Below are 19,556 nucleotides of genomic sequence, written 5' to 3'. Positions count from 1 at the left end.
GTCATCTCTTTGTGGTCTTACTAAAAGTATTTTACCAGTGTGAGCTTTAATGATTTCAACTATACAATGGGAAGAAAAATAACCTTCCTATATAATGTATAATAGCAACATTATCCATAATAGCCTCAAAAGGAAACTGCCCAAATGTCATCAATAGTAGAATAGATAAATCTTAAAGTTTCATGTCAGGAACCCAGGAACCCTGTCAGTCTCAGACAAACTGGGATCACTGGTCATCCTAGCTGCTGCCCACTGCAGAGGAGATGGGAGTTTGGAGTTCAAGGCCTGCTTTCCATGGAAACCTCAGAAAGGTCATGTCTTAAGTATACAGACTATGTTCCAGAACTAAGGACAAAACCAAACCAGACTCACTTTAACAAAGCACAGAATGAATTCTCCATAGGTTCAAGGTGACCAACCAGTAATTTAACCGCCTACTAGAACAAAACTTAACAGTTTTCAGAGGGATGATAAGGACACCTACAGTCTATAATATATCAGCTAAGATGTCCAATATGTCCTAAAAACTAGTAAACATGAGAAAATAATGAGATCCATGGTCAAAAGAAAACCCAAGAAATAGAAACACAACCACAGATGATGTAGGTGTTGAAAATAGCAGACAATGATTTTTAAATATTGCTACATGTGTTTTAAAAATAACAAGAGAAAGGAAATTTCAGAAATTATATTGGACACTGAAAAAAAGAACCAAAGTGAAAATCACGAAGCTAAAAAAATATAATACCTAAAATTTAAAAAATGAACGGGATAGTGTTAATCGCAGATTGTACACACAAAAGAAAGGATCAGTGAACTTTAGAAATCATCTCAACTGAAGCACCCAGGGGGGAAAAAAGGCCTGTTTCAATGACGTGTGGGACTGTATCAAACAGTCTAACAAACATGAGAGGAGTCAAGGTAAGAAGTAAAAATGGGATGGAAAAAAGTATTTGCCAGATATTTTCCCAAATTGAGGAAAAAAACACTACCCACAGTTCCAGAATAGTTAGATCTTGCCCTTATCCAAGTCAAAGAAATACAATGGCAACCACACTTAGACTCATCCCAGTCAAACTGCTGAAAACCAAAGATAAAGAAAAGATATTCAAAGCAGCTCTCACGATGAAGAGAAACAAACTTACAGCTGTAAAATAAATAAGTCATGAGAAGGAAAAAGTACAGCATCAGGAATATAGTCAAAAATATTATAATAATTTTTAATGTAATAATTTTGTAGAGTAAACGACACTTAATTGTAGTGAGCATTTCGTAATGTATATGATTGTCAAATCACTATGTTGTACACCTGAAACTAATATAATATTGTGTGTCAACTATACTTCAATTAAAAAAAAAGCAATCCCCAAAACATTACCTACAGGGAACAACAATGAACCTCACAGTTGACTTTTCATCAGAAACAGTGGAAGCCAGAAAACAAAAGAATGACATATTTAAATTGTTGAGAGCATATTTTATGATTCCATTTATACAAACAAATTTTTTTTTTTTAAAAAACAGGCAAATGCTTACATTGTGTTAGAAGTCAGGATAGTGACTACTTTTCAAGTGGAAATGAATGGAAGGGGGCAAGAGTGGGGCTCATGGGACACTGGAAACACTCTTTTCTTTATCTGGGTGCTAATTACATAGCTGCTTTCCGTTTGTAAAAATTCACTGAGCTGTACACTTTAAGATGTGTGCATTTCTCTAAGTATTTTAAACTTCCATGAGAAGACAAGGGAAAAAAAAAAAAACCCTTGTAAAATACATGAAAGGATTAGAGAAAATATACATTTAGGACCTACTACAGTGTATCACAGTGATAGCAGGCATTTTATGAAAGCTTGTTATTATTGGTCTTATCACCATCCTACAGAAAGTTTTGGGAGATCTAAGTGGTCTGAAGAGCAGACGGGAGAGGCCCTAAGCTCCCTGGGGGCAAACCTAACTTGTCAATTTCATCTTAAGCTCTTTTAGCCTGCACAGTGCTGTGTTTACAGTATTCACTAAAACTCTCACTGACTAGTGCGTTTCCAGTTTAGGATAATATTCAGACACAAGGTTGCACTTGGACAGTTTTGTTTCTGCCCACTGCATCTCACTTCATACTTTGTAGTTGTTCTTCAGATTCTCCTAACCATCTGTTGACTTACAAAGATGGCAGTATCCTTATACCTTTGAATGTTACACATGCAACAAATACCTTGGTCTTTCAGGAAAGGCAGATAGGTGCCTGAGAACTAAGACACCAAAAAGCCAAGCATATAAACTAACCCAAGCAAAAGACTACAGGCATCTTTGATGCACACGCTCCCTCTGAGCTGAATCTTCCTAAGTCCAAAAAAGCCTGGACCACCCAGAGAGAAGCCCCAAGGGAGAGGATACAGATGCTGCTCACCTAGTGTCACAGAAACCAAAGCTAAAACACCACCAACGGCACTAGCTGCAAAGCTCCCCTCAGTGTTGGCTTTGGCAGCAAACCTGACGCCCCTTATCAGCAGAGATACCTTTGAAGTAGCTGGCAGCCTTCCACCCTCTACGCAAATAAGTTCAGCTTGCCATCCTATTCTTTTCTCCAAAGAGGATCTCTTCATCAGATATGAGAGAATAAAGCTCAATTAATCACAACAGATTTTCGCTACCATCAAGACAAACTGGGTAACAGGAACAGCTGTCTGTAAAGCACCGCGCCACGCCGTTCGTGATCATGTTATAACGTGGAGGAAGCCCAATCAATTGCAGATACTGTGTTCCATCGACACGAGGTATAGGATGGACTAGGGAAGAGAGGGAGGGGTAAATCAGTCAGCTACTCCTTCTCCCAAACATGTCTCCAGGTTAAACTCTTTCTCAGAAGGGCAGAACACAACCTTTGGAAGTCCGTTCTTTCTCCATTTATTGAATCTACACTACCTACCAGGAACATTTGACTACACCAGCATTGTGGATCACTTCTCCTTTACTTATTTATGACAACACTACCACAGAACATGCCTCCTTATAGTACCCAGTCTCCTTACATAAGCAAAGTAGCTGGACTCCAAAACTGTAGAAAATCCTGCCCTCATCTAAAGGGGACAAACAGGTAGGTAGGTAACATGCACCGCGTTCAGTTTCACATCTCCTTTATCCTTTTATACTGCCAGACCCATTTCCTTGGTGCCGAATGAAATCTGATTAGTCGTGGCAAGTCTCTTGTGACCGATCAACCAATGGGAAAGGATACCTGAAGACTCTAGAGAAAAGAATTAATTGCGCCCTCCTACATTTCTTCCCCAGCACCCTTCTTATATCTCCCACTTTCTGCAGTGTGACTTATTTATCTGAATCCAGATTTACCCTTTGTCACCCTCCAAGAATAAAGTAGAGAACCACAGTGGGTTGCCCAGACAAACCAGTCTAAATGCTTCACCATTACTGCAGGGGCAAATGTGGCTCACCTACAAGATAGATACATATAGACAGGATCTTATGACTTCAAATGTCCTTTGTGCTCTTAGGTTTCCCCAAGATGGAAACCAGAATACCTACAATAGTGGTTCTCAACTCTGGCTGCATGCAAGAATCACCTAGGCTCATCCCAGAGACTGATTCAATTGCCCTGGGATGGGGCCTTGGCATGCTATTTTTAAAATTATTATTTAAAAAAATTTTTTTTAAGTTTATTCATTTTTGAGAGAGAGAGACAAAGCATGAGCAGGGGACGGAGGGAGGGAGGGAGAGAGAGAGAGAGAGAGAGAGAGAGAGAGAGAGAGAGAGAGAGATTGAGACACAGAATCTAAAGCAGGTTCCAGGCTCCAAGCTGTCAGCACAGAGCCTGACACGGGGCTTGAACTCACAAACCGTGAGATCATCATGACCTGAGCCGAAGTCGGATGCTCAACCAACTGAGCCACCCAGGCGCCCCTAAAATTATTTTTTTTAATCAACTTTAATGAGGCATAATTCACATAAAATAAAACGCATACATTTTAAGTGTATAGTACCAGTTTTGACAAATCCACACACTCATGTAACCACCATTATAATTAAGATTGTATGACATTTCCATACTCCCTAAATTTCCTTGTGTCCCTCTGCGGTCAATCCCTCACCCTACCCTGGCCCCAAAGCAATCACTGATTTTGTTTCTGTCACAACAGATTAGAACTATCTTTTCTAAAATTTCATATAAACGGAATCGTACAGAATGTTCTCATTGTGTCTGGCTTCTTTTAATCAGTATAATGTTTCTTGAGTTCATCTACATCATTGTACCCATCAGCATTGCATTTCTTTTTATTGCCGAGTCGTATTCATATATGGATATACCACAATACGTTTTTCCATTCATCTGTTGATGGATATTTGGGTCATTTCCAGTTTTGACTATTATGAATATAATATGAGTCTCCTAAGGCACTTATAACAAATTACTGTAAACTTGGTGACTTAAAGCAACATGCATTTATTCTCAGTCTTTAAAATTTGTATTCAATTTATGTAAACTCAACAAACACACAGGAAAACACCATTTCTCTCCCTCTCCCACCCCCCTGCCTCTTGCAACCACCAGTTTGTTCTCTTTATCTATAAACCTAGGGTTTTTTTTGTTTTTGTTGATTGCGTACATAAGAAAGACCACATGGTATTTGTCTTTCTCTGTCTTATTTCACTTATTAGCACAATGGCCTTCAGGCCCATCCATGTTGCTGCAAATGGCAAGACCTCAAGCCTTTTTTTATGCCTGAATAATATTCCATTGCGTATATACACTACAACTTCTTTATGCACTCATCCAGTGACAGACACTTCTGTTGCTTCCATACCTGGGCTACTGTAAATAATGCTGCAATGAACACACAGGTGCATCTATCTTTTGGAATTAGTATTTTCATTTTCTTCCGATCAATATTCAGAAGTGGAATTGCTGGATCACATGGTAGTTCTATTTTTAATTTCTATTCTCTTACAGTTCTGGAGGTCAGAAGCCTAAAACCCAGTCCACTGGGCCAAAACCAAGTATCAACAGGGCTGCTCTTCCCCTGGGGGCTTTTAGGGAGAATCTGTTTCCTTGTCTTTTCCAGCTTCTCGAGCTGCATTCCTTGGCGCATGGCCTCCTCCTCCATCCTCAAAGCCAGTGGTCTAGCATCTTCTCCCTGTGACTCTTGCTTCCTCTGCTTCTATTGCACGGCCTTCTCTTTTGTCTGTAATCTCCCTCCACCTCCTTCCAATAAGGATACTTGTGACTGCATTAGAGCCTACTTAGATACTCAAACATAATATCCTCATCACAAGACCCTGAGACTCATCGTATGTGCAAAGTCCTGTGTGGATAAGGTACATTCACAGATTTCGGGAATTAGGACATGGACATCTTTGGAAGGGACCATTATTCAGCCAACAACAAAAGCTATTATGAATAATTAGGTACAAGTCTTGGTGTAGGTATTATTTTTACTATCTTTTGCGTAAATACCTAGCCTTGGAATTGCCAGATATGGTAAGTACACACTTAGCTTTATAAGAAACAGCCAAACTATTTTCCAAAGTGGTAGTACCATTCTGTGCTCTCACCAGCATCATAAGAGAATGCCACCCATCCTTACCACCACTTGGTATTGTCAGTCTTTTTAATTTTAGCCATTCTGGTGAGCATGTAATATGCTTAATGGCCATTTATATATCTTTTTACTGAAGTGTCTATTAAAATCTTTTGCCTATTTTTAAAGATTTGGGCAGTGTGTCTTCTTATTATTGAGTTCTACGCATTGCAAATATATTCTCGCAGTCTGTGATTTGTCTCTCGTTTTCTTAACAATGTCTTTCCAAGAACAAAAGTCCAAGAGTGGATGGTGTCCAATTTATCTTTTTTTCTTTTATTGTTCATGCTTTTTACATCCTAAGAAATTTGTTTCTTCAAGGTCACAAAGATTTTTTTTAAAAACTCCCCCAGTGAGTCTTCCACACAGGCAGCATTGAAAACTACCGAACTACTGATCTATCAGGAATTTAACATAACTTGCTCAATTTAACCTTCCTACCATAGAAACATAGGCTAATAAAGGCAAAACAAAAGTATAGCTAGCTGGAATACTGGAGAGGAAAAAAAAAAAAAGAAAGCTGCAATTCAGAGTCTTGGACTGTCTAAATTGACTGGCTTCCAAGACTGAGTATGAGCAGCTAAGGGCTAGAAACAGTGAGCTAAAAAGCAAAGTGAGAGGTACTTTTGGTGTGTTCCAGCTAAGTGAAAGAAGAGAGAACAGAATTGTCCTCTCCCCTGTGGAAAAAAGCACACCCAAGTTTATTTCAGTTTAAAAACAGAAAGTGGGAAAACTGATTTCTCTTCTTGGTGGGATTCTTTAGAACACGTCTCTCACAGAGACGATGTAGAGCTGGAAGTCGAACTTGGCAGTGTTTGGCCCCTGGTTTTGAAGCCACCGCATTAAACAAATGAAGGTGGCAGCAATAATATTTGCCTAAACCTTGGTTCCAACAAGGGTTAGACAGACTGAGCTTTCATTACACAAAAAGAGATGTCAGGAGCACCAAATGGGCTCAATTTCCCCTGGAGTCCTAGACAAAGTGGGTCTGTTTCTAAGCTGTGGACAGGAGGCTACTTTCTCTAGATGTTATATTTAGCTAAAGGAATCTCTACCATGGCTTCGTGCAAAATGTAAAATATGTCCCAGCAGACATAACCACAAACCAGAGTGCCAGCGAGGAGCATCCCTTAAGGGGGTTCAGTAGTACAGAGAGGCCAATTGTACAGCCGCCCTGACATCCCCAAATTAGCTGAGTTAGCTGTGAGCCGGATTTTTGGCCAGTTCTCACATTTAATGAGTCTTTGTTTCCCTCTTACTAGAGATCCTGCCCCTGGGGAGAAAAACACGTTGTCCTATTTCACTGTCAACTTCCAGTTGCTAGCCCAGACACCAGGTAAAAGAAACAACCCAATGCAGGTGAAAGAAACAACCCAGTGTTGATGTCTAACACCTCCAAACCTTTTGAAGGCTTGTGTGCAAGAGAAAAGGTTGGGTTAATTCCATAACTAAGTGAAATATCTGGATTCAATAGGAAAGAGTAAGAAAATCCAAACTACCCTCTTCTCTGCACACCATACCCAGAATCCTAACAGAATATGTAGAAAGAACCTCAAGTTCTAGGGCCAGATGACTGGATTTAAATAGTAGCCTCACCTCATTTTTTGATTAAACTCACTCAGTTTCAGTTTCCTCCTTCATAAAGTAGGGATAATAATAGCAACTACTTTATGGAATTATTGTAAAGATCAAGTGTATAAAGTGCTTACTACTGTACCTGGCACATAAACGTTCAAAAAATGTCAGTTTTGATTATCATAACCTTTGCTAGTGAATCAATAAGTTTTATAGATTAAAAAAAAAGAATTATAAAAGGAAGAAAACCTATGCCTTTTGCCAGTGAGAAATAGAGCCAAGTCACATAAAACTCAGGTGAATTTTCTCAGGTATCCATAGCTGAACCAGAAACAAAGGTATCTTTTCTAAAGTCTGTGTCTCCTGAGAAATGTGGATTTCCTTTATTGCTGGAACTGAATTTATAGGGGAAAAAAAAGGTATATCTACTTCACACATTTGGATTCCAGTTTGGCCTCTCTTGGTTGCTGGTTATTATAGATAGAAGAATCTGAAACAGTGCTTCATTCCTCAAGAAAGTCGATCTTTAATTGCCTAAGCTAGCCCCCTCTCCATACCCACATCCACTTTTGTTTGCCCATATCCTGGGGACTCCAATTTACTTGGATGTAGTTCATCATAGAACTACAGTGTATTAGATTTTGAAGGCAGCATGAAGATCATACAGGCCAAACACTTTTTTTTTTTTTAAACTTTAGGGAACTAAGGCACAGAAAGAAGTAATTGTCTAAGGTTTCAGAGTTACTAGCACAGCTAAGCCCAAGAGAAAGAGTCACTTGGAAGAGACCTCTGCTCTGATAGAGCAAAGCAAGCCCTGGGAAGCTTCACATAACTGACAGCATGGCCAGGCTCATTCCTTAGTTCTCTTATCTGATTACTATATCTTAACCACTGGGATTCTAATTCTTTATGTGCGACACACTTTAAACAAAAGAGAATACAAAAATTGAGGTATGGAAAGAGAATGCTTCTGTGTCCATTACTAGAAAGGAGAGAGGCTCTCATCTGGCCAAAACAGAATTAATTTACACTTGTGATGTGCCAAACCAGCATCTACCTTAGAACCCTCTGCCTACATTGGACCCCAGGGGAGAGAGAAAAGAGATTATTCACCCAGTGGGATAGTAAACATTGGCTATTTAACAGTCTTATGCATATCTCTAATCAACCGTAATTTAACTGATGAAAAGTTATAAAGATCAAGAGAAAGTCCTATGAGCTGCAACCATACACAACAACATGAATAAATCTCACACACATATGTTGAACGGGAAAAACCAGACGGAAAAGAGTACACACTGTATGAGTCTACTTATACAAACTAAGAAACCAAGTAAAACTAATCTCTGCTGTTAAAAGTCAGGACAGTTGTTATCCTTGGAATACCCTTCCCAACCCCCAAGGACTAGGAGGAAGCATGAGCGGGGCCTCTAGGGTACTGAACTAATCTGTTTCTTGATCTGGGAGCTGGTTATCAGGAGTGTTCAGTTTGTAAAAATGCATTCAGCTGTAAGACCGTGGTATGTGCAACTATCTTCAATGGAATGTAATATATACACAGTCCTATGAGTAATTAGAAATTCTTCCTTATACCCCCAGCAAAGAAATGCACAGTTTATGGAGGTCAACTCTGAGACCATGGCTAGGAATATCATCCACAGGCAGATTTTCCTTCTGGAGGGCAAAGTCCCCATGTCTTACATACAATTCGTTCACTTAGACTCTTGGTGAAATGTGAATGGCACCCAAAGAACCGGAAACATTTGTGGCTTTAATAACTGCTGCCTTCAGCCTAAACACCTGTGAGATCTGGAGGGGCCATAATACTTCTTCAGCTTGGTTCTTCTCTACCCTTCTAAAGCTGGAAGAAAAGGTAGCTGAAAGCTTGGGTGCAGTCTAGACAGCTGAACATCCCTCAGAGAAGTTTTTTCTTAAATGAACAGAGAAAATGAGGGAGGTAATGAACAGTCAGCCCCTGTCCTTCTAGAGATAGTCTAAGAGGCTGTCAAGGTCACAGTGAAGAGCTGAAGTGGCATCTGATTACTGTCAAGGTTCTACCTAAATAGGCCTAAAATTTTTTTCTCATAAAACTGTATATATTTAAGGAGTATGACATTATGATTTGATACATATGCACAGTGAAATGATTATAGTCAAGCCAATTAACATAACATCTCACCCAGTTACCTTGGTGTGAGTGTGTGAAAAAAGCACCTGAAATCTACTCTCTAGCATACTTCCAGTATTCAATACAATATTAACTACAGTTGTTAATTTTAGTCACACCCACACACCACCAAACATTGCAGAATAATTCAAAAGAATGACAAGGAAGCTAGAACAGACGCTGGAAACCATGAGGAAATGGTGAAAAGTACCTTCACCCCTAAATGAAGTATGGCCCCAACCACAGCATAGCCAGGTCACTAAAAATAGCTGATGAACTCCGGGAGGAGTTATCTTTCTCTTCCTTCTTTTCATTGTCAGATGCTTTTTACTCTTCATATCCTGTCTCCAAGACACAGGAAAAGCCCCAACACAGATGCAATTATGTAAATGGAAGATCCTAAATCATGTTCTTTTTCATGTTGGTGTAAACAAAAGAAATTGGGCTCTAATTCTAGACCTACTAAGATCTGGAAAACTTCCAAATGTTAAGAATTGGAAAACTGACTACTATTGGCCACAGCCCTGTTTACTGAAGTCCTTTCTCTCCCAGCCTCAAATTTTAACAGTGGATTTTGTCAAATGATAACCAATGAATTTCCTCTATATGAAACCAAAGAAATAGCTCTATATACCCTCTTTACACCCAAAACTGTGGTAAGATTATTCTCCTTCTTTAAGATCTGCTGGGGATGTCAGAGCTTGAATGTTAGACATGGCACATCATGTACAATGGTTGGGGCTTTTACCACTATGTGTAACCAAAAGTCATGAATCAGTGACTCCACTGAGAGCTCAGGTTGAGAGAACTCCTTAGTTTCCAAGAGACTATTTCCACTACCGACAGATAAGGTCAATTTGGCATGAGTTTCTTAAGTTTACCACAATTAATTTTGAGTTTTCCCTTGGTCAGATTTTTCAACTTACACCCAAGGAATTATGACAAACAACTGAGTTCCAAAAGCATTCAGGGACCCAAAGACCAAGATATGACATGATAAGAATAACCAAATTCATAAGTTCATCTTGGCTAAGATCAGCACTTGGAAAGAAAACTAAACCGAATCACAAACATACGTGAACTAGAAGAGGAAAACTTAAAATGACTCTGAAGGTCCCTGAATCTCAACAGCCTTACAGCTCACTCAAGGAAACCAAGCAAACATCACTATCACTGATACAGGCAGATTATGAACTCTGTTGCCAGTCTTGGGGTTGTCTATCTTGCAAATGGTTACTCTCCCAAGGCTACTATTAATTCAACTCAGAAAGGAAGAAAAGAAGGGCTATTCAGTATTTTCTCACCACAAGACCATGGTAAAGAATGACCAAGAGAAAGCCTTTTAAGTGGGCCAATACGAAGGTGTTTCTCTTATTTACAAGGTGGTGTCATCGCCCCACCCGGGTAGCTCCACGCCTAGAAATAGCTATATACCTTTTTAAAGAGTCTTCCTGAGTCCTCGCTGACTTGGACAAATCGAGGAATGATATTATTCAGGTAGATGTCACTCAGGGTGGTGTGGTCCCTGCTCTCCCGCTTCACCTGGTTTAATAGGAGATTCCAGCAGTTGACTGGAGAGAGAACATTCTGATCCTTCCTGCGGAGAAACAACAAGAAAGAAAAATCAGTGTTGGTGAGTAGCCAGAGCCAACAGCTATGACTTTACAGTCCATGTCACAAAATCACAGTGATCAAAGCCAAGCCAGAAACAGGTATCTTTCCTAAAGCTTGCACCTCTAGTTTTCTTTTTTTCTAAAAACTCAGTGCAGAAAATAAGAAGAGTGAGAAGGAGAGGGAGGAAAGAGGAGAAGAAGAGAAGCAGGATTATCTGTTGAGCACCTATTATGTTCTAGGAACTTGGAAAATGTTTGACGTGCATTATTCCCTAAGTTTTATCATTTCCTTGTAAGGAAAGAACTACCATTATCCCCACTTTACTAATTAGAAGACTGAAACTCAGAGAGATTGCCACTTGCCCATGGCTAGTGAGAAGGAGTCACAGAGACAGTCAGAAGGGGTCAGGGACTAGAACCACAGCTCTGTGTTGTCTGACTAGAACCGGTCTAGGCTGTTTGACTCCAAAGTCCATAACCTTAGCCATTAAGTCATTTGGTTTGTGTCTAGGGTTGAAGACAAAACTTAGAGGTCTAGAGACAAAAATCACAAGAGGACACAAGCCACCCCCTTCCCCCCCCCCATTTATTTATATTTGGATTCAGTGAAGACAACCTTGGAGGCATTTGCTGTGAAAAAAGTCACCAAAAACACGCCAGTCCCACAGAATGCATCTAAGGAGGTTTTGACTTCCCCCGGTTGAGCCCTTTTGTCATGTCCCATACAGCCAAGAGCACAAACCATATCTGAACAGGTGTATTCCTACAGCTTCTACAGTCCAAGTGGGGCAGTAAAGTGCCAAACCTAGGTGCTCATTTTTTAACGAAAACACTGTGATCCAAAAGAATTTACTGATCATCTACTCAGTTCACAACACTATTAAAGCAACAGAAAGTTCTGCATTTGCAAGTTGGGTTCCTTTAAAAAGAGAAACAGAAAGTAAGGGTTGTTTGTTGTATTATTTATCAAGGGCTTACTGTGTACTTGGCACGTGGCTGGGCCCTGTACTCACGTTGTTTAACTTGAACCTTACAACAGCCTGATGAAGGGGGTGTTATTAAGCGCATTCAGCAGATCTGGGAAATTGGACTGAGAAAGGTTAGATATCTTGTTCAAGGTCACAGAGTTAAAAAGTGGCAACGCTCAGATTCAAAACCAAGCCTTGTGATTGTAGAGAATGCTCTTAATCATTGCAAACAATCACAACCTGTTTATCCTGTTCATTTCTCTTTCCCCTCTTTCCTCCCTATAGTCAGACTCTTAATGAAAAGAAAGTGAGTTGACAGTGGCTTGGTTCCTGAGTCAGCACTGCCTCCATTCAGAGCTGGAGGCTCTCGGGCAGCTGTGATCTGCAGAGAATGGAATTCAACTTTAGAAGGGGCTTTTCCAATTCTGTAGTAAGGTAACTATTAGCAAATAATCACACCACAGCTACTCTGGCTTCAGAACATACCAGACCGTTAAGTCAAATATCTGTCTAACCAGCACCAAGAAGCTACTTCAAACCAATGAATACTGGAGTCCAAACTGAAACTGTCCTATATCTGCCCCCACCTCTGCCCTACGCACCACCCATCTACAGCCAAAATAGCTAATACTAGGGCTCCTGGGTGGCTCAGTTGGTTAAGCATTCAACTCGTGATTTCGGCTCAGGTCACGGTCTCACAGTTTGTGCGATGGAGTCTTCATCGGGCTCGGTGCTGACAGTGCGGAGCCTGGTGGGATGCTCTCTCTCCCTCTATCTCTGCTCCTCCCCCGCTGGTGTGTGTGCGAGCTCCCTCTCTGCCCTCTTTCAAAATAAATAAACATTAAAAACAAAAACAAAAACAAAATACCTAACACTTATGTGCTGACCACTTCGGCAACATTACGTCCACTTATCTTCCTAGGGAAAAAAAAATCAAAAGATTTCTATGGAAATAAAAATACATATACTAGCTGAGAGAGATATACACACGTAATTAATCCACTCCTTTCAAAATGTTTAGCACCTGAGAAACAAACCGGAAGAAGCAAATAGGAAACAATCCTTACACAAAGCTGAGCATGGGCATTCACTGACCTTTGCTTGTTTTCACTGCAAGAAAACTTTCAAATGCATTCCAAATCAGTTTCAGTTACAAAACCCTAAGTAATGGAATTTACTTTTTTGTCAGGTGGCAAAGCATCCATGTCTTCAGCAAGCATGGAATGTATCAGGCAATTACACTTGCATTTTCAAAAGGGCAGATCTCACAAGATCTAAACTTTACAACTGGTCTCAATTTGCTTCTTATAGGTGGACATGGGTTGGTGGTCTCTATCGGGCCTTTCCTTGGAGTGCTTCACGCACAAAAATGGTACTACAATTCAATTTCACAGACATAAACATTTGTATCTTAAGTGAACAAAACACAGTATTAGGGGCTTTTAGTTATGAAAGTGCTGATATCACAGTGCCGCGTGGGAGAGAGAGAAAAAGAGCTATAATATAGCAGAACACTAGAGGTAGGTATGAACAAAGGGTCCGCTAGCTCACAAATGTACAACGCAGATCACAAGTGAAGGCAGGAGAGGCAAAACCAACCTAATGCCATGGAAGAGGATACAGAGCATAAATCCCCAGGGGCCCCTCAGAAGAAAGGATGAGTAAACAAAGAGGAATTAATAAAAAGGATGGGCAGAGTGGGAATCTTTTAAAATAAAAAGCCATATGCCTTAAAACTAATGTATTTATATTTATTAGGAAGTTCTAAGGTGGTAAAGTACTTTCAGCACATATATTTCCACCCTGACAGCATGTAGTGGGATGGCTATTATTGGTGTTGGTGAGCAGGAGTTTTTAAAGTGTGTTCTGAGAAAGTCTGGAATTACAGAAAATCACATTTCAACTTCCAACAACCGTCACACATCCATTCAATGAGCAACCTCCAGTTAAATGTGCAAGGGACCCAGATTCCCTGGGGTAGACACTATCACGATGTCTCACGGGCTGCTATGTGAGTTTCATGGTATGCAAACTTTGGAATAAAGAATCAATGCATGTATCCGTACTTCTGAAAAAGGACCTATTGGTTAGAATCGATGTCGCTGTGCACAGGTTTCGCTTTTAATTCAAGCCTGTGTGCCTCCTTAGGCGAAGCTGTTCAGGGTGAGCACACGACTCGACCCACAGAGGCCAAGTTTAAACTACATGCCACAGAAGGGCTCAGGGGACGGTGCTGGGTTCGCAGGACACCGTGGTCGGGTAGTGAGCATGTACCTGCTCAATGTCAGCGCATCATCGTCAACTGTCTTAATGCTTAGGATACGCTTCCGGGCTTACCCAGTAATAGTTATGAAGGGGAACTGGAAGAGCTGCTAGGTAATGTTAGCGACTCAACTTCAAAACAAAATTACCCTTTTTCAAGAGCCCAGGCCAATTTCAAACTCTCTCAAGATTGTAACTCATCTGTGTGAATCAGGATTTTCTTGATACTGGGCAGCCCAGACCAGAACCAGAAAAAACCTAGATGCTGAAATGGATATAAAACTGCAACTCTGATTCATAATTCCAATTTCATGATTGGGGGCCACGAACACAGCCTCCCTGTTCTCACAGACTGACCCTGTAACGAGTACTCTTCATAAATTTGCACTTTAAAAGTGGATTTAGACCAATAAGACACTGCCTTGATCTGCCGCATGTATGGGGATTTTACGCAAGATCTTTATTTTTAAAGTCTTTCAAGATAGTCTTAAACTCTGCTGTCTGTTTCTTGTATGGGTTCCTAGTCTCTTTTACTATGACTGCCGCTTTTCAGGCCATATTTTTAGTTCTTTGAGCTTGTATGCTTTCTTGGACATATTCCTCCTTTCAACCAAGGTGTTTCAATTAATTCATTTATTTATTTTGGGGTGGCGGTGGAGCAGGGGAGGTAAAGGGCATGTAGCAAGAGGGGAACACCACAGAGACAATTTGCCTGGCCAACACGAACAAAGATGAAACACACTTCAGGCTGGAAAATAAGCAAGTCAACGAGACGTGATTTCATAGGGAGCATATTAAGGTTCTGCTAGAGTGGTTTCCTGCTTCAGCAGCTCCGCAGCCTTATTTTATTTGGGGCTGCTCGAGCCGAGGGAACTTCGTTTGGTTAGGAGACTGAAATTTGTCTTTCTATCTTTTCCATCTATCATTTGTTTGCACAGTGTCTTTACTTTCCCTGCCCCTGGAGTCAGGTTGTGTAATACTCGGGCATTTAAAGAAAAGGGTCTGCATCCCTTAGGAATGTACTGAACAGCTGCAAACCTCCTCAAGCACTAATCCCTAAAAAGCAGACAAAATATCCAGAAGTATTTTTCTTACTTAACATTTTTTTCAGGAGGCAGATCAAGAAAACATAATACTACACTGGAGAGGGAATGACTCTGGAGTCAAAAAAAAAAAAAAGAAGAAAAAAGGAGGCCCAGAAAGTCACAAGCTGACTATGCATCCACCGAAGAGATTCTCGTTAGAAATGCGTGGAGCTAAACGTGCACAGCTGAATTGTTAGCCTCAAATACATCAGCCCAGTTTTTCTCCTTCAACTTAAGACTATTTATGGACGTTCAACAAACTTAGCAGCAAGTGCTCAAAGGGATTTCTCTACAATATCTAGGGTAAAGAGAGAACTCTACAAAGGTCCACGCTGGCCTCGATATTACACTTCCTTTTTTTTTTTTTTTTTTGCCATATTCCCTCCTCTGCTCCACTGCAGCTGTCTCACCTATAAAATGGACGCATGCCCTGTTGGTGTACGTCTAGCCCCCTAAAGATCTTCAAAGCAGGGATGTAAAATCTTGGAAGCCCTCCTGGCCTAAGGTGCCATTTAATGAAGAATTGCTAGGCTCCCAGCTCTGCAGATGGGGCGCGTGACACAAGCTTGGCATGACCGGATGGCTTGAGCTTCTGAGCTTGTCTACCGAGGTGCGTTTCCTGTGGGGCCAACAGTCTCTGACCTGCCCACCTACAGGGCTGTTGCGCGGCTGAAATGAGACGCTGAATGCAAGAGAATTACATCAACAGTAAAGCACTATACAAATGTGAAGAAATATTATCATTTTTATTTCCAAACAAACTAGGATCGGCTTTCATCAATTTCCAACAGTCTCCTCACCCGGCCCTGGGCCAGGGCCAAGAGCGCAGCCTGCTGAAAATGCACAGCCTTTGGCAAATAATGGTGGGGATAGGACAGCAGCAACAGGCAATTAACCAAGCAGCTGTAAGTCTCTGGGAAGACGTGAGGGAGGTACCAACGGGAAAGCAGAATTTAATCTTCCACTGCCCTCCCCCTAAGGACCAAGGTGGAACAGTCAGTCCTGCATTCCACACAGGGAACTGTGCGCTGAAGGGGACAGGAAGGAAGCCACAGGGAACTCCGATCACCAGAACCCTAGGTGCCTCGGCAACTTCCTCCGAGCCTCTCTTTTGCAGAATTCCTATCAGACCCGCCAGTGTGTACGTAGGGATGGCAAATATCAATACATCTAAGAAAAATACCATTTCTCACCTTTGAAAATAGACATAGATGTGATGACAGACAAGACCCAAAATGAGTTAAATACATTCAATATATGTTACTGAGCATACACCTATGAAGAGGATATATATTTTTAAAAAGGCACCTGCTTAATAAAAGGGATCATTTCGCGACAGTTGGACAGGGAACTAGTGACAAGTGGGGAGTCGCATTTTTAAGCCTAAATTCCCTCCTGGCACCTTGATTAAAATGAAATGAACTGAGCCAGCCAAAGAGATTATTTTATTCAGATGAACGTTATTAGCCTTTCTGGCTTATTTTCTCTATTATGCATTTTGCTGATGCTGACAGAAGCAGACGGGCTGGATGGAGAGGCAAAGCCGCAGCAGATTTATGGTTTGACGCGCCATGCATAAAATCAGACCCTTGCTGACCCAGATAAGCCAGAGGATGGATGGGATTTGCTGGGGAAGGTGTTAAAAAAAGGAGGGGGAAAAAAATCACCAAGGTGGGAAGTGACTTGAAAAAGATTCTGCCTGTAACGCTGGCTGCTGGTTCTTCGGCCCAGGAGTGCAGTGGCGGCCTGGAGGCATCTTTCAAAGACAGCAGGCAGGAAGGGAGGGGGCAGGCACACTTCTTGGGGCTTATCACAGCTCCGCTTCAGCTCTGCCAGCAGTGAGATCAGGATAGGAGAGCTCAGAGACAGAGAAAGGGCCAAAGGCAAAAATGTATATTCTATGTATAGAGAAATGAGATTTCACATTTTCAGGGACAAGTTAATCCCACAAATTGTCCTCGGTAGCCTAGACAGATGATTAGAAAGGATTCAAGCAGTGGTGTACCCACCTTACTCAAAATAGTCTAAATTGTCCTCTATAATCAGGTTTGGGGGAAGCGCTGTATGGAAATGGAATTCTTGTGGCTCTGGATTCGTTCCAGGGAGCCCAGCCACACCCCTGGGATCATGGCTTGTCCAAGAGCTGAGAGCTTAAGAATCTGCTTTGAAGTTGAGAACTGGACTAGCACCGAGTCTGACATCTTAATAATTATTTCCTGAGTGATTACAGGACCAAGGTTCCCCTGGGTTAGGTCAGAGAACTGGGAGACATTCTCAAATCTGAGCCGTTGTAGACCCTAACTGGAGATGTCTCCCCATCAATTGATGACAGGCAAGGGATTTTGCTTTCCTTGCAACCATCCCACCCCACCCCGTGTTCATGGCAGGGAGAGGAGGTTGGAGATTGTTTTAATCACTCAAGACAGCTTTGTGGACCCCATGAGACCAGACATAGCGGTGGAGGGCATCTACACAAGATTTAAATCTGCCTAGCTTTCTTGCCTAGATTTCTGACATCTCATTGTCCAGACCCCTTCTCTGAGTCCTTGAGCTCTGAAGTCTTCTTATTTCATTCATTCAACAAATCCTGACTGAGTACCTACTATGTGCCAGGTCCTGTTCTGGGCACTAGAGATAAAGGGAGCAACACTCTTGTTTCTGACCGGCTCCTCCCATGTTTGCAGAACCTTCTGGATCCAACACCTGGTCTTCTTGCCCCTAGACTGTCCATCAGCCACAACCCACATCTTATCCTGGTCTTGATGCCCGTGTGTACACCGACCATCGTGAAACCCTGATCTAGCTGATGTAGAAGATCCCCAGCAGCCTTCTCTGTGTAGACCTGGGACCTTCCCTTTGTTTATACCTGTCTTGCCACTAGCATTCTCAGAACTGTAGGGAGGTAAAAACAAAGAGGCTACACTAAACTCTTCCCTGTGTACTCTGGGTACAATCTAAATGCTAGAGAACAAACATTATGCACTCCACCCCAATACAGTCCATAGAACCAAAGGCCTAGAAATTCATTTATATATGACATTTCCCTCCCCAAATACGCTGTGATCATACCAAAAGGTATGAGCTGACTAATTCCCTTAAAATAAAACATCATATTGCTGACCGAGGAACAAACAAGTAATACACGTTTCTCAGTTTAAAAGGATTCTTTAACCATCTACATTAACAGTTAACACATATTCCTCATAATTCCACATAATAACTCATATAATAATTCTATAGAATAATCTGTGAATAACTCTACAATTATATCTTCAGTTTTTTTCTTCTCTAGTTAATTAAGATGTCACCAGAAACCCCATAAGTAATTACAGCACATGACAAACATACAGAGGGAAAAAAAAAATATACGCAGATGTGTTAGCAGATTTTTTTGAATGAATGAAATCTTGGGAGATGACTGAGACAGACAGCCTGGCTCACCCCTGGTAGTTCATTCCAGAGAAATAAATACCTGTCTGTGCCAAACTGGAATGACGTCACTCAAAAATCCACACACTTTATTTTCAAAGCAGTAACCACTACCTTGGGAGCAGGCATCTCCCTGGCACCAGGCACGAGCAGGGAAGCTTGATCTATAGCCAGAAACTCCTGCCTAGCAAATGGCGCTTAACCATGCCAAGTACCGACAAGCCACTTGGGAAGAAAGGGTATCCCTAAGTTTCAGACCTCCCCTTCCTGAATACCTCCTAATGGAATAATGAGTTCCTTACATGGCTCACGATAACAATGAGGAATGAGGAATAAACAAATATGACTTGATTCTGTGAAACTACAGAGCTAAGTGGCACGAAGTCTAAATAGTCATCAGATCAACCCCACGCATTGTTATGAGTTCTCATGTGTTATTTTGATATTTACCTGACCTTATTGGAAGGAAGTCCTTTGAGGACAGGGTATATTTTGGAATAGTCAGTGAACACCTATCACCAAGAAATGGGCGGGTACTTAACCAGCACTGACTAATGACAGATGCCACAGCCACAGAAATCTTTTAAGTGTTGTGCACAGTGAAACGATTCATTTAATGAATAGTTAGTATCTTCAGCCTCCATCAATCGTGCCTAATCAACTGCTGCAGCATGTATCTGGGTGGCTACTGAGTGGCTGAGTTTGTGCGCCCACCGGCTTATTTGCTCTGAACGACAGCATATTATTAACCATGCTGATACTCTGCTGGCAAAATTTTAAAGGGTTGGATGGAGTAAGAGATGCCCTGGTCAATTTCCAAGTTGGTAAGTTATTGAGTTCTACAGGTCTGTGAGTAATCTGGATGAATG

General features: G+C 41.3%; 1 protein-coding gene across 10 annotated transcripts in view; it reads right to left on the bottom strand.

Moving 5' to 3' along the window:
- SRGAP2 (SLIT-ROBO Rho GTPase activating protein 2) overlaps positions 1-19,556 on the bottom strand; it is a 235,075-nt gene that overhangs the window by 105,704 nt on the left and 109,815 nt on the right. For all 10 annotated transcript variants that reach the window (XM_043569300.1, XM_043569294.1, XM_043569296.1 and 7 more), the window contains exon 4: positions 10,765-10,927. In XM_043569300.1, coding sequence (XP_043425235.1) covers positions 10,765-10,927 — 163 coding nt within the window. The remainder of the gene's footprint in view (positions 1-10,764; positions 10,928-19,556) is intronic.

This window comes from Prionailurus bengalensis, chromosome E4 (genome assembly GCF_016509475.1).
Source record: "Prionailurus bengalensis isolate Pbe53 chromosome E4, Fcat_Pben_1.1_paternal_pri, whole genome shotgun sequence".
Taxonomy (NCBI): domain Eukaryota; kingdom Metazoa; phylum Chordata; class Mammalia; order Carnivora; family Felidae; genus Prionailurus; species Prionailurus bengalensis.
Note: the sequence above shows the minus strand (reverse complement) of the source record. Positions and strands in the feature narration are given on the sequence as shown.